A 12,981-nucleotide genomic window follows, 5' to 3' on the forward strand; every position below is an offset into this window, starting at 1 on the left:
TGGCAGTTGGATCGTAGGGTCAAAGTGTGGCGAAGACGCGGAGAACGCTATGCTGATTGCTGCACCGATAGAGTAACACCTTTTGGTGGAGGCAGTGTGATGGTGTGGGGCGGCATCTCCCTCACTGGAAAAACAAGGCTTGTCATCATTGGAGGCAATCTCAATGCAGAGAGATATAGAGATGACATTCTGCAACCAGTGGCAATCCCATATCTCCACAGTCTGGGACCGAACTCTATCCTCCAAGATGACAACGCTAGCCCCCACAGGGCGGGGTTTATCAGAGACCACCTCCAGAATGTGGGAGTGGAGAGGATGGAATGGCCTGCCAGCAGTCCTGATCTCAACCCTATTGAATACTTGTGGGATCAGCTTGGGCGTGCTGTTTGTGTCAGAGTGACCAACACAACCACGTTGGCTGACTTGCGACAAATGCTGGTTGAAGAATGGGATGCCATCCCACAACAGTGTGTGACCAGGCTGGTGACCAGCATGAGAAGGAGGTGCCAGGCTGTTGTGGCTGTGTATGGCTCTTCCACACACTACTGAGGCTCCTGTTTGTGAAATTAATGAATAAATTGTTAAATTGCCAATATCTTGTTTCTTCAAACTTCAATCATCCAATCTACCAAACACCAAACGAGTCATGGTAGAATAAGCTGTTTGGCATTGGCAGAGAAGATTTGGCAAAATGTTCATGGGCGCAACCCACATACTCAGCGCTGCTGCCCATCCCACACATGTTTCTTACAAATGGGGCACCATTTGAAAGGGAACTAAACAGGCTTTCCAACAGTATAAGATTTATTGCCAAAAAAGCATTGTTACCGCAGAGAAATAATCTACCAAACACAAATTTCCTTAATTGTTATGCTAAGTTTATCATTTCCAATTGCATTGCAGTCAAAAGTTGTTGCATTCATTTGTTTTACAAAACTATTTTCATTAGCCTACGTAAGTTAACAGCATTCTCAATAACTGAGAGGTTATGTTCTTCCAAAGTTTACTTATACATTTTGAACAGCTGTCTAATGAACACACTGACTGCAGCGACCATTAGCATTATTATCCCGCCTGACTGCGCCTATAACAACTCGATGCATTAAAAACGCAAATTCAGTATTGCATTTATGTAACCAGTTCCTTTTCTTCAGACACTCCAGGATCAAACAATACCAAATAATATGTTGTACTGTTTTGGCTGGACAGTGATTTCTACGTAACAGTGGATTTGACATATTTTTTTTAAACCCTCTTTACGAATAACAGTTTAATATAACTGTGGGATACGCTTATAAACACAGAAAAAAAGAACTCCAAAGAGTTTGCCCTCAGAAATATTGAATGATTAAGGAAACCTTGCAAATTCAGACCAATCGTATCAGGGAAATGCTACTAGGTCTAATAAAGACACTTCAGTTAATGTATTACCATTGCCGAAACCCTAAAAAAAAATCGTTTGAAACAGTAACGTTACTTTGGCGTAGAAATCATTACAATGTCTGGTAGTTTTGTGCATTCTCCCGCGAGGCGTATGCAAATCGCCGACAGGCTCAAAGCGGCACAACAGCTTTGCCCGGTCGGTCGGTTCCACTCACTCCGCCCCACTTTCATTACGTTGCTAGGCGACAGTAGTCAGGTGACTGTCTGCAGACAGAACATGGCTGACCTGTCAGAAGACCAATGAGAGAAAGGCCAAATTTAGCATAATCGATCTTATTTTTTACGTCGTTTGTGACCACAGTTGACAGTCGTGGACAGCGATTGACCAGAGGTATTCAAGGTAAGCACGAGAGCGCTCAAATTTGGATTGATATAATACTCTGTGTTGCTTGGAACAGCTGTAGCTAACGTTGGTGTTGGCTAGTTAGCTAAGTTAAGCTAGCTGCTAGCCAAACAGTCCCCGCTTTCTCTCGCTAGTCTTTCGCTAGTAGGAGGAAATAACACTTAGGCAACTTTATATGGACGCAACATCTTGTCTTCCGCAAATTTGTAACTTTATTGCATTGCCAAAGCTAGTTTGTTGTATCGGTAACGCCGATGTAGCAGTAAAACTACAATAGTTAAATGGAGCGTAACGTTACAAGTTAATATGTAATTTATCGTGTGGTATTTCAGTGACCCTTTAAACTAAAGTCAATATCTGCACACACAGACAGTCCCCACATGAGAAGGAAATCAGATCAACTGTGAATGTATTGTCTCATCGGTTAGTTTTTAGACTGGGTCTATTCGCAATGAATCTGACTCTGTGGGAAATGTCTTCCAATAGAATGGGCTCTGTCATACACACAATAATGACAAAAAACATTTGGAATGAATGATTTTTGTGCCTGGTTTATTTTACAGAGGGGAGGTTTAAGCCTTTGACCAGAGGGCAGCACTTCATACTGGTTGTTCAGTTGAAGGGAGGCATCTTTTATGATTTATTTGTCCTCTTTGTGGAGTAATGCCACAGACCTTACTTTGTCTGCCAACTATTGTACTTGTTATGTTAGGGCTAAATACAGATTGTCAACAATATGAGCCGAGATGACCAAGTTTTAGAATGCTTCCAAAGTAGGTTTCTTTTTTTAACTGATGCAGTAGTTCGGTGTTTGCACAGTATTGTTTTTTTTTAGCAACTAAATACAGAGCATCCATAGGAAATTGTTCCTTTATCCTAGTGATATCACCATCTGTACTGCAACAGTGTCCTGAGAGTTGTTCCAAATGCTCCATGACTTGTTTGTAGATGTCATCACTACACTTTATGGTTTGGGCTTTGGCAATATTGCAAATTTACAAAAGACATCTTGTTGTTGCCTTTTAAAGTTACCTAAATGTTATTTCCTCCAACAAGCTTCCACATTCAAATAGTCTCTCAGCTGTTTACATCCAGCAGAGACTGGTTCAAATATACAAATTAAAACAGATATGTGAGCTAAATTATTACACAAGAAGGAAAAATCTTTTAAGTTGGGTTTTCCCTTAATGATTTATAAATTCCAATAACAACAAGGGATCTGATTGCAGATGAGCGGGTTGCCGGAGGGAATAGCAAATGGCCCAAGCACGAGTGAACAGATTTGGGAGAGACCCTGGACTCTTGAAGAGATGCGGCAGAGCAGTGCCAACTGGTCCTTGGCAGCCGACTCAGGGGTAAGGGTCCAAGCTTGTCCCCAGCTCTGTAATAGGCCAAGTAATTAATCATAATCTGTTCTCAAATAGTCTGAAACATGCTGCAGGAATCTGAGTCGTGCGCATTCATTTATTTTACAAAAAGATTTTCATTACAGGTTAGTGGAGGGCATTGTGAAAGGTGTTCTACTTTGGTGTAATGAAAGGAACTCTGCAACTGTTGCTGTCTTTATAGGTCTTTTTCTTTCTTTACAGCTCTTCCTGTTCCTCCAAGACTTCTCCCAGAGAATGCTGTCAAAGACGCATGATATTGAAAAGCAGTTGGACAGTCTGATCCGTGACACCAAGGCCACAGATAGCTGCTTGCACTCTGTTTTTAACGACTTTCTCATGCTTTCCAATACACAGTTTATAGAAAATGTAATGTATATAATTACACATTTTTTGCTCTACTACAGTTTTGCTTGTTGTGCTATAACTGTGACAATTCAGTCTACTTTAGTTCCGTGTACTTTTGGAACTAAAATGTTGCAGTTTACATGATGTAATCTCTATCTGGTGTGTTCTGTTACAGAGAGTGTATGATGAAGAGGTAGAAGACACTATTCCCAAGGCTGATACTTTGGAGAAGCGGCCTGAGCAGGTATAAATAATTCATCCTTCCTGCTCCTAACTTTTGATGGCATGGATTACAACACTGACCAACCAGTATAAAACTGCATAACGCTTTTCAGTATTATTATTTCAAGGATAATATGGCCACAGTCTGTTTTGTTTTCCCTAAAGGAGAAGACTCGAGAGCAGAAAGAGGCAGAGATGATTCCTAAGATGCAGGAAGCTGTAAACCATGGTCTGAAAGTGCTGGAGGCAGCCTTCGAGCATCTGGACATCAAAGCTGGAAACTCTGATTCAGAGGATGAGGAGGTCACAGACCGAGTGGAGGCCATCCTGGAGCCCAAGGTGTGCTCCTAATCATGACGCAGTAATATATGATTACTGCAGAAATGCATGTGATACCGCATCTTTACATAAATGTACTTTATCCTGTGTGTCTGTTTTTGTCCTTGTCTTTTAGGATCTGTATGTGGACAGGCCACTTCCATATCTGATTGGTTCCCATGCCTTCATGGAACACGAGGACGTTGGACTTGGTGACCTCTCAAGTGATGGTAATCTATTTATGGCAGCTTCTTCAGGCACTACTACATTATACTGTAAATTTTCCCCCCTGTATCATTTATTTTTTATTTTTTTTTAGAAATGTCAGTTGACAGTGACAGAGACAGTGTAATTGAGAGCGAAGATGGCAAAGAAGCAATTGTAAGACCTTTTTTTTCCTTTCAGTATTTGTCAAGGTTTTTAATCTTGCATAGGAAAATGAAAACCTCATTGCATGTATGTATTTATTTATTCAACAGCATTCAGATGAGGACTTCAATCAAGAGGAAGATGAAGGTCACAATAATATTAGAAAGGTAAGCTTGGCTGGCTGGCTGCCAAAACACTTCAAAGATTACATTTAAACTAAAACAACTTTTTAACTTTGAATTCTCTTCCCACACTCACCTAGAAGTCATCCATGTTAAGTTATGAGGAGGATGATGATGATGAAGAGGAGGAGGATGACGATTCTGACATATTCAGAGAATCGGACAGGGATGATGATGATGACACAAAGGTATACCTGTTACAACTTTGCTAGAGTAAAGCGGCTGTACTCAAACACAGCGGGTAAGGATTGCCTCCGCACGACAGTTCCCCAATACGTGCAATATATATGTTTTTTCATGGCCACATGCACTACCGGACCGGCTTTCAAAACAAAAACAGAGAGGCTTGGATTACAACACACACAGAGGGAGTGTGACTCTTTTGTGAATGGGTTATTTGTAATTTCAGTCTGAAATCATTCAGATATGATGTATCTCAGGGACATTGTTAATCATCAGTTTTTATGTCACATTCAGAACACAGGCCCATCGTCTTTTGCTGATGAGCTGGCAGCCCGAATCAAAGGTGAACCACTTAACAAACCGGAAGGAGATCGCGCATGTAAGTCATAATCAACCAACTGGTAGTATCGTCTCACTTTTGTTACTCCCACTCTTCATATTTAATTTAAGCAAAACACAGCATCAAAGTTTACATTTGGGATTTAAGTATCGTTTTTATTGTTGCATGTGCATGCTCATGGCTTTTGTGTTTCCATCATGTCATGTCTTGGAAGCATTGACATCTAAGAAGAAAAGTAAAAGCAGGAAAGAACCAAAGCCTTCAAAGCCACAGGGTAGGACTTTCATTCATCAGCAGTGCAATTCAAACTGTTTGTTTAATTTTGCATTAGTTGTTTCCACAGCAGGCCCATTGTTCCCAGCTTGCTCCTCAGTATTGTTTATGTACATTGTAACAGCAGCTGAAGAGGACAGAGATGATATGTTTAAGCCACCGAAGATGGATGATGATGACTTCTCCCCATTTGGAGGGAAAGGAGGCCTCTTCAGTGGAGGGAGAGGCCTGTTTGACGATGATGACGAGGTATACTAAACTAAATGAGTTTTTAGAGCTTATTCATACCCATATACTCTGATCTTCAGCCAGGATTTGATTTGTGCTGTATTATGTTATGCCATTCAGGGTGATCTTTTCTCTGATGCACCAAAACCTCCTGTGTCTGAAGAGAAAAGGGTGCTGAATGAGAGCAGAAATAGCCCCGCTCAAACTGCAGGTGAGACCTAACACAGACTTTCTAGACAAATATGTACAAAGACATATGGATAAGATGGGTACAAACTAGACTAGCAGATGCCACATCACTTTTCTTTTCCATTCAAGAATCGGACAGACCTGGAAAGAAGATTCCAGCAGGTGCCATTTCAATATTCCCAGGTAGTAGCATTTACTTGTATGACAGCTAATATCATGTCCTTGTCTGCTTTATCATCCACGACCAAACCAAATCACTTTGTCTCCACAGATAACAGCCTCTTCACTTCAGGGAATGACTCTGGTTCAGTGGAGAGCAAGGAGAATGGGACTGCAGCTCCTAAGACCAATGCTGCCTCCAAACAAGTTCCTACAAGAGCTAGTCTTGGTGGAGGAGTAGGTGGGCTGTTTGATGATGAGGATGAGGATGATGACTTTTTCAGTGGTAAAAGCCTGAAAAAGTCAGACTCTGGTAAGTGTGTGAGAATAAGCACTTTAGTTCTACAGTCCAGGTTCAGGTGGGATCCTCACCCTCAAACCATGTGTTGGTTGTTTTTCCTTTTTTTTTTTTTTCAGCTGGACAGGAGAAACCCAAGAAAGCTATTGACCTTTTCGACGAAGACTATGAGGATGGGGATATTTTCAGTGAGAAGTTCAGTGCGCCAACTCCAGCCCAGAGCAAGAAGGAGGTATTGGAAGAGCAGGTTAAACAACCTGAGAAAAAGGTAAAGAGCAACATTCAAGTTTCTCAATGCGGTTGAACACTACTGTATTATTTTTTTCAAGTTGTATGACTTACATATTTTGTTTGGTATATCTACATAGTGTTTTGTGGCCTGGAGAAGAGTTCCTATGCTGATGATTCATTGTTATGTTTAGATGCCGGCAGGGGCCATCTCCATGTTTGGACCCGGGACTCAAAGCTTGCTCAGTGAGGGCCTGAAAAAACATCAGTCGTCTACCAGCGAGGAGTCAGAGAAATCTGAGGAGGTCTGAATAGATCATTGTGTATCAATATACTCCTGACAAAATCTAATTTGCTGTGTTTTCACATGCAAATTGGCAGTTTTTTGACCAAAAAGGTTTTGCACTGCCTCCTAATACACCATCAACTGGTTGAAGGCCTCAGTGTATTTTCATTTGTTCATACTGTTCACTTTTTGTTTTGAGGTCGTGCCTGCTCCTACATTGACTCACGAGCTCAGTTATCAGCCATGGATGCCATTAAATGAACAGACTTTGTTGCAGTCATTATATTGATGTTTACTCAGAGTATTTAAGTGCAGTCTGATAAAAGGCCAAATTTGATTTAGTTGAGAATGCACTGCTGGCCTTTACTCCTGTTGATACAGTTCAGTTCTCTTTGCTCTTTACCAGTATTTTCTTCCAAGACTAAAACTTCATACTTTCAAAAAGGAATTTAGAAAGTTAACTACATTACATTTTCATCTTTATGTTGTGCATTGCAGAATGGGCCGGCTCCGGATGCTGCGAAGGCTGCTGTCAAGCAGACTCAGAAACCCCAGACCAGAGGCCTCTTCTCAGATGATGAAGACACCCAAGTAAGGCTCTGAAACGTCACTGGAAAAAAAAGTGATAATAGTAATAATACATTGTAATTACACTATATATGTATTTGCCTTCCATAGGGATCTCCAGCCATCCCTAAGAGCCAGTCTAAGCCTGAACCTACGAGCCAGGGCAAAACCAGCAAGGCCCCTTTGTCATTATTTGATGATGAGGAAGAAGAGGTGAGAGTAATAAACTACTATTTCACACACTTCTGAACACAACTGAATTAGGTTTGTTTGTTTTTGATGGGAGTAAATTACAATAATCTGGTTCTTCACCTTGCAGGATCTGTTTGCATCTGCAGCTAAATCTAAAGCGAAACCTAATCAAGCCAAAGCCTCTACACCGCAACCCAGTCTGTCCAAGTCTGTGTCCAGCTCCCTCTTCAGTGATGACGAGGTATGAGAATAGAAAAAGTCATATTTCACTGCTGCATACCAATATTTAATGGAGAATACCACATGATACATCCTGAATATTTGAATGACAGGACCAGTGGTTGGGTTCTAAAAGTAGTGCGGGGAGATCAGAGGTCAAGACTCGAGGGATGAAGTCCAGTGCCAGTGCCCCCTCCAGTCTCCCCAGTGCCAAACTGTCTCACAAAAGCAGCCTCTTTGACAATGATGACGATGTGGATGACCTGTTTGCTCCAACAACACAGTCAAGGTATGTACACTTGTAAGGAGGAACAGTGCAAATATACATCTGCTCACTGTTACAATTGCGTTAAAATCACTTTCACAATACTTTTTAAAAATGTTGTATTGCCAGGAATTCTTACCTATCCTCTCGTTCTGTCGCTCTTCATATAGTCAAAAGAAGTCTCAGAGAGTTGCTCTCTTGTTTGAAGATGAGGGTGACGATAATGATGATGATGATGATGAAGATAAAGGATCCCTCTTTGGCATCAAACCTGCTACCAACATAAACACTGCAGTCCCAGCTGTTAAAGTGAGTACACTAAACAATCTTTTGTATTTTTACATTTGTCATGAAAACAATCTCTTGTTTTGAAGATAACCTCCAGTGGGCTTTAAAAAGATTTAATAAGCTCAAGGGGTGAAAGAATTTCCCTAAACCCCTACAGGACTAGTTTAGATCCTTCAATTAAACAGAAAACACCAAATTAGAAAATCAGGTTGGCACTATGAGTTTGCCCACAACAGTGATATTTGTTATAATGTATTCAATTTGATTCTGTAATAGTTTATTCATTACACCATGTAATTTAAATGATCTTCCACACTGAGCTTTAATTTTTTTTTTTAATACCTGTATTCTTCAGAAACCTGCTGTGGCCTCTCAGTCGTCCTCCCTGTTAGAGAAATCGGAGGAGGTCGTAGTTTCTAGGACAGCAGCAGAGGACGAGCCTTCAGAGCAGGAGAAGCCAGCAGCAAAGAGCCCTGAGCTGCTCCCGTCAGCGACCTCAACACAGATCAGCGCAGGTAAAAAGAAGCCTGCCGGAGCAGTCAATCTTTTTGGAGGCATCAACGTTCTTGCCAGCAAGCAGACAAAGAGCCCGTTGGATGAAGTAGACAATGACAACAGCTTCCTCTCTGAGGACAGCCCACCACCAAGTGTCAAGAAGAAGAAGGAGGAGAAGAGGGAAGAGAAAGTCAAAACAAACACTGTTAGTCTATTTGATGACGAGGAGGAAGATGACTCTGATTGGAATGAGCCGATATTCACACCCAGTAAACCCACAGCGAGTAACACACTAAAGGTTTGTGCCATTTACAGTAAACCTAAGAATAGTGTGACAAAATGATTAAGTTGCATTCGTATGCTGTTTCTCCTGCAGTCGAGGTATTAAAATGTGTGTCTGTAAAAACATTTTTACAGCCTACAGAGGAGCGGCCACAAGCAAAGAGCACGGGTGTGTTCCAGGATGAGGAGCTGCTGTTCAGTCAAAAGCAGCAGAAGGACAATGACCCAGATGTTGACCTGTTTGCCACCTCCGAGAAAGCTGGGGTCAGTATATTAGATGTGCTTATCTGTTTGAAGATCTGTTTCTCTTCTCTCTGCAAGCAGCATGTTTTACTCAACTGCATACTGTGTCTAAATGCAGATGTCTTTCACTAGATGGTAAGGATACATGACTATTTACTTTTTAGAGCTCCAAGCTCAGCTCAGTGAAGCCGGCAGCACAAAGTCTGTTTGCAGATGACGATGAGGATGACCTCTTCAGCTCTATCAAGCCAAAGGCTCCTCCTCCGGTAGCAATTTGATTATTTTCTAGTGATAACAATTATGCTGGATACCTGCTTCCCTAACGTCTAACTCTCCTCAGATATGACTTGTCTTTGTTGTGCTTGAACTGCCACTGACAGCTGTGTTAGTCATAGATTTGAACCACAAATGTTATATCAGTGGGAGAACTTTCATCCCTCTCTTATTCTTCCTCTTTCAATTTCATTTTCAGAAAGTAGCAGAGAAGCCCAGTACACCTAATGACAGTGCACCACTAGCAAGTCCAGAATCTTTATCGGAGATTCAGGTGAGTCTACAGTAAACATGTACTCCAATAATATCATGGGCTGTTTTGTTTCTTTGAGCCATAAACACACATACCTGTGTGTCCATGCAGTTTTGATTTAGGGTTTGCTGTTGTATTAGCTGTTACACACAGTGCTGTTTTAGATAAACACAAGAAATGCCTTCATTGGATACAGTTCTGAATCTGCTGTAATCTGACCACACAGAAACCTGCACCAAGCCCTGTAAAACCTAAAGATTCCTCATCAAGGATTGGGAAACTTCAAGTAATATTTCTGTTTTATTTAATCAAAAGTCTTCATTCCTGTCATTTGACTCTGATTCCTCCTGAGGAAAGACTTTTCTATTCCCTCTTACACCTTTTTTTTTCTTTTAAGGTGTCTTCTGTCTGGGCTTTTTCATATTCCAACTTAAAAGCTTTGCTACGATACAGCAGCATGACTACCAAAATGAAGATAATTATCTGTTTTTTATTCATTTTGCTAAACTGGAAGAATTTGCTCGCTCTTTCTTTCAGTGTTATTGCATCTTGCTCTTGCCTCATTTCCATCCACAGTCCTGTTTGGGTTTTTTTCTCTCCATGGTGTCTTTTTAGCCTTGATAAATTGTATTGATGCCTCTGATCTTATTATATTCAGGCCAATCTGATGATCAACCCCGCTGCGTTGCTCCCTGGTGCTGTCCCCGGTACGCAAGGAGCTGTAAGTGTACTCCCTGGCATCGTTTTTAGTTCCTCCTCTGGGGTGTCCAGCTCCAGCCTGAGCCCCAGCCCCACCACAACTCCTGTAGAAGCCCAGACGGACTGTGAGAGAGGAGTGAGCTTCGACGCCCCAGTCCAGGCTACAACACTGCAGAGCGCACACAAGGTGAGTTTTTGATCCCTGGCTTGGAGAATAATATATGTTATCTACAATTCTTTTAGTTGCTTTCCCATCCCTTGGATTTCTGACGTGATATCGTGGGTGCAAATCTTCTGTCATGCAGAGTCGTGCCAAAGGTTCTGTACAACGGAGACCCCAGTCCAGAGCAGCGAGGCAGCAAGCAGCCCAAAGATCTTTAAAGGATAAAGAAGAGACTGTGGGTGGAGATGTTCCCGGGCCGAACCCCAGTCTGTCTGGTTTAGCCTTACCGCCACCAGACAGGTCCAGCCAGACACGTGCCAGTCCGACACTACCTAACTCAGCTGCACCCGCAGCCTTGCCCGCCTCCTTACCTCAATCCTCTCTCTCTGAAATCTCCCCCAGACCCTCTGTACTGACACTGCCAGTATCCACAAACGCTGGAAAGAAAGAATCCAGTAAAGACAGCAGCAATACCATGGTGCTGCCGTCTTCTCATGAGGATGACCTTTTTGGTTCCGACGGTCTGTTTGGGGCCACATCAGTCCCTAACACATCCTCTACCAGACAGACTACCAAGACTACACAACCTCAGGCCAGTAGTGGGGTGGGATTGAAGAAAGACAAAGACAAAAGCACTCTCCCATCCATTTTTGATGCCAACACTGATGACCTTTTCCAAAAGGTCAAACCAAGGTCAACTACTAAGAAAGCCATGGCCTCATCCTTTTTGGAAGAAGATGAGGATGATGAGGATATCTTTGGAGTGAGCAACAGCTCCACTCCCATATCACCAAGTAGTAAAGAAATCAAGAACAGCAGTAGTTTTTCAAAGCAGGGCATCTTCGAGGTACCTTTTTATTTTACATTGATGGTAATACTGTCAAGGTTTTCTTTTACATCATAAGAACATGTTTCATTTCTTTCCTTATCGGCTGAATTTCTATGTTCTCAGGATGAAGTAGCCACCGTGCCTAAAGTTCACAAGAAGCACAAAGAGAAGACCCCTGACGCCAGCCTGTTCGATGACAACATAGACATTTTTGCTGACCTGACGGACACTTTAAAACCAAAACAGAGGTCCAAGACGAAGGGAGAGACCAAGTCAATATTTTATGATGACATAGGTAAGAAACAATAAAACGCATGCAGGCATTATTTTTAAATACACTTTTGATACTGTCTGTCCTGTGCTCCAACTTTTTTAATTGGCATATTTAACTAAATATGTTGTCCTTCTCTCTGTTCTATAAAGATGACATCTTCTCACCAAGCACAGTAAAACCAGTGACGAAGGCTGCCCATAAATCAAAGAAAACCCCACTGTCTCAGGAGACCAGTACAGCAGCGGATTCAAGCGACTTATTTGATGATCCACTTAATGCTCTTAGTGGAAAGTGAACTGTTGTTTCTGAGAAGCCAGATTTGTACAATTGTGGATTCATTCTTTTGTCATTTGGATCGCTGAAAGATTAGAGATTGGATACACTGTTGATAGAGTATTTATTCATATGAATTCATATAAATACTGGGGCTTATTTTTCCCAGATAAAGACTCAGATGAAAACTAGTCCAGTCATCTTCTGACAGCACTTCCAAAATCATCTCGCATCAGATCATATTATGTAACATGTATTATATACTGTTAATCTTTATTATACATACTAGCACTTTATAAGCATATCATATGCTTAGCCTCAAAGCCTGCAGAAATTAACAGTAAATTGTTTTGTTTGTTTTGAAGATGTTTATCCTTTGGTTTGACCATGTTGAGATTCCATTTCTTTTGGGTTTGTGCCATATCATGGTTATGAGAAATCAATGTGTTTACTTACTGTCTTAGGCATTTTGACAATGTTTTTATTAATAAGAAATTCATCAATTTCTTAACTTTGGCTGTGATGAAAAATGAAAAATTAATTTTTAAAAACTAAAAAGAAACATATTTTATGCTATCTGAAATGAGTGTGATTATTTCCAAGTCACTTGCGTTTTGTCTGTCTAGACTTCGATATCGATCGTGTCTGATATGAGCAGGAAGCCCATTCCGAAGAAAGGGAACTTTAGATCTGTGATTATTAACACCATTTCTGTTTAATTTTTGTATGATTGAGCTAGGGTTAGTGTTTTTGCTGCGGTCAGTATTATTAAAGTAAAAAAGGAAGAATCGAAGCTGCTCCCTTATTTGCATTTAAAGAGGAAACCCACCTGGCTGCTAGAAGTTATATATCCTCCCCCACAGTAAGTGGGT

General features: G+C 41.3%; 1 protein-coding gene across 6 annotated transcripts; it reads left to right on the forward strand.

The window, feature by feature from the left end:
- The first annotated feature begins 1,630 nt into the window (after nt 1-1,630).
- Nucleotides 1,631-12,685, forward strand: washc2c (WASH complex subunit 2C). 6 transcript variants are annotated; one of them, XM_078273820.1, is made up of 31 exons: nt 1,631-1,783; nt 3,016-3,141; nt 3,376-3,540; nt 3,695-3,763; nt 3,886-4,080; nt 4,196-4,289; nt 4,379-4,440; nt 4,539-4,595; nt 4,691-4,798; nt 5,088-5,172; nt 5,348-5,407; nt 5,531-5,655; nt 5,755-5,845; nt 5,953-6,006; nt 6,095-6,295; nt 6,400-6,548; nt 6,703-6,813; nt 7,293-7,385; nt 7,473-7,574; nt 7,681-7,794; nt 7,886-8,061; nt 8,208-8,346; nt 8,681-9,118; nt 9,238-9,366; nt 9,510-9,611; nt 9,818-9,892; nt 10,098-10,157; nt 10,530-10,757; nt 10,876-11,580; nt 11,686-11,857; nt 11,986-12,685. In XM_078273820.1, exons 2-31 carry the CDS (start codon nt 3,016-3,018, stop codon nt 12,129-12,131), a joined length of 4,431 nt encoding a protein of 1,476 aa, XP_078129946.1. In that variant the 5' UTR covers nt 1,631-1,783; the 3' UTR covers nt 12,132-12,685. The 6 variants fall into 6 exon arrangements, with proteins under 6 accessions (XP_078129946.1, XP_078129947.1, XP_078129948.1 ...); XM_078273821.1 differs by having other exon boundaries at nt 5,534-5,655; XM_078273822.1 differs by having other exon boundaries at nt 3,907-4,080.
- Nucleotides 12,686-12,981: the final 296 nt, after the last annotated feature.

Source organism: Sander vitreus, chromosome 17 (assembly GCF_031162955.1).
Source record: "Sander vitreus isolate 19-12246 chromosome 17, sanVit1, whole genome shotgun sequence".
In the NCBI taxonomy this organism is placed as follows: domain Eukaryota; kingdom Metazoa; phylum Chordata; class Actinopteri; order Perciformes; family Percidae; genus Sander; species Sander vitreus.

Coding starts and splice junctions, on each gene's coding strand:
- washc2c (XM_078273820.1), top strand. CDS start 3,016: ATGAGCGGGTTGCCGGAGGGAATAGCAAATGGCCCAAGCACGAGTGAA. Junction 5,173..5,347: donor ACCGGAAGGAGATCGCGCAT/GTAAGTCATAAT, acceptor ATGTCTTGGAAG/CATTGACATCTAAGAAGAAA. Junction 9,119..9,237: donor CAGCGAGTAACACACTAAAG/GTTTGTGCCATT, acceptor ACATTTTTACAG/CCTACAGAGGAGCGGCCACA.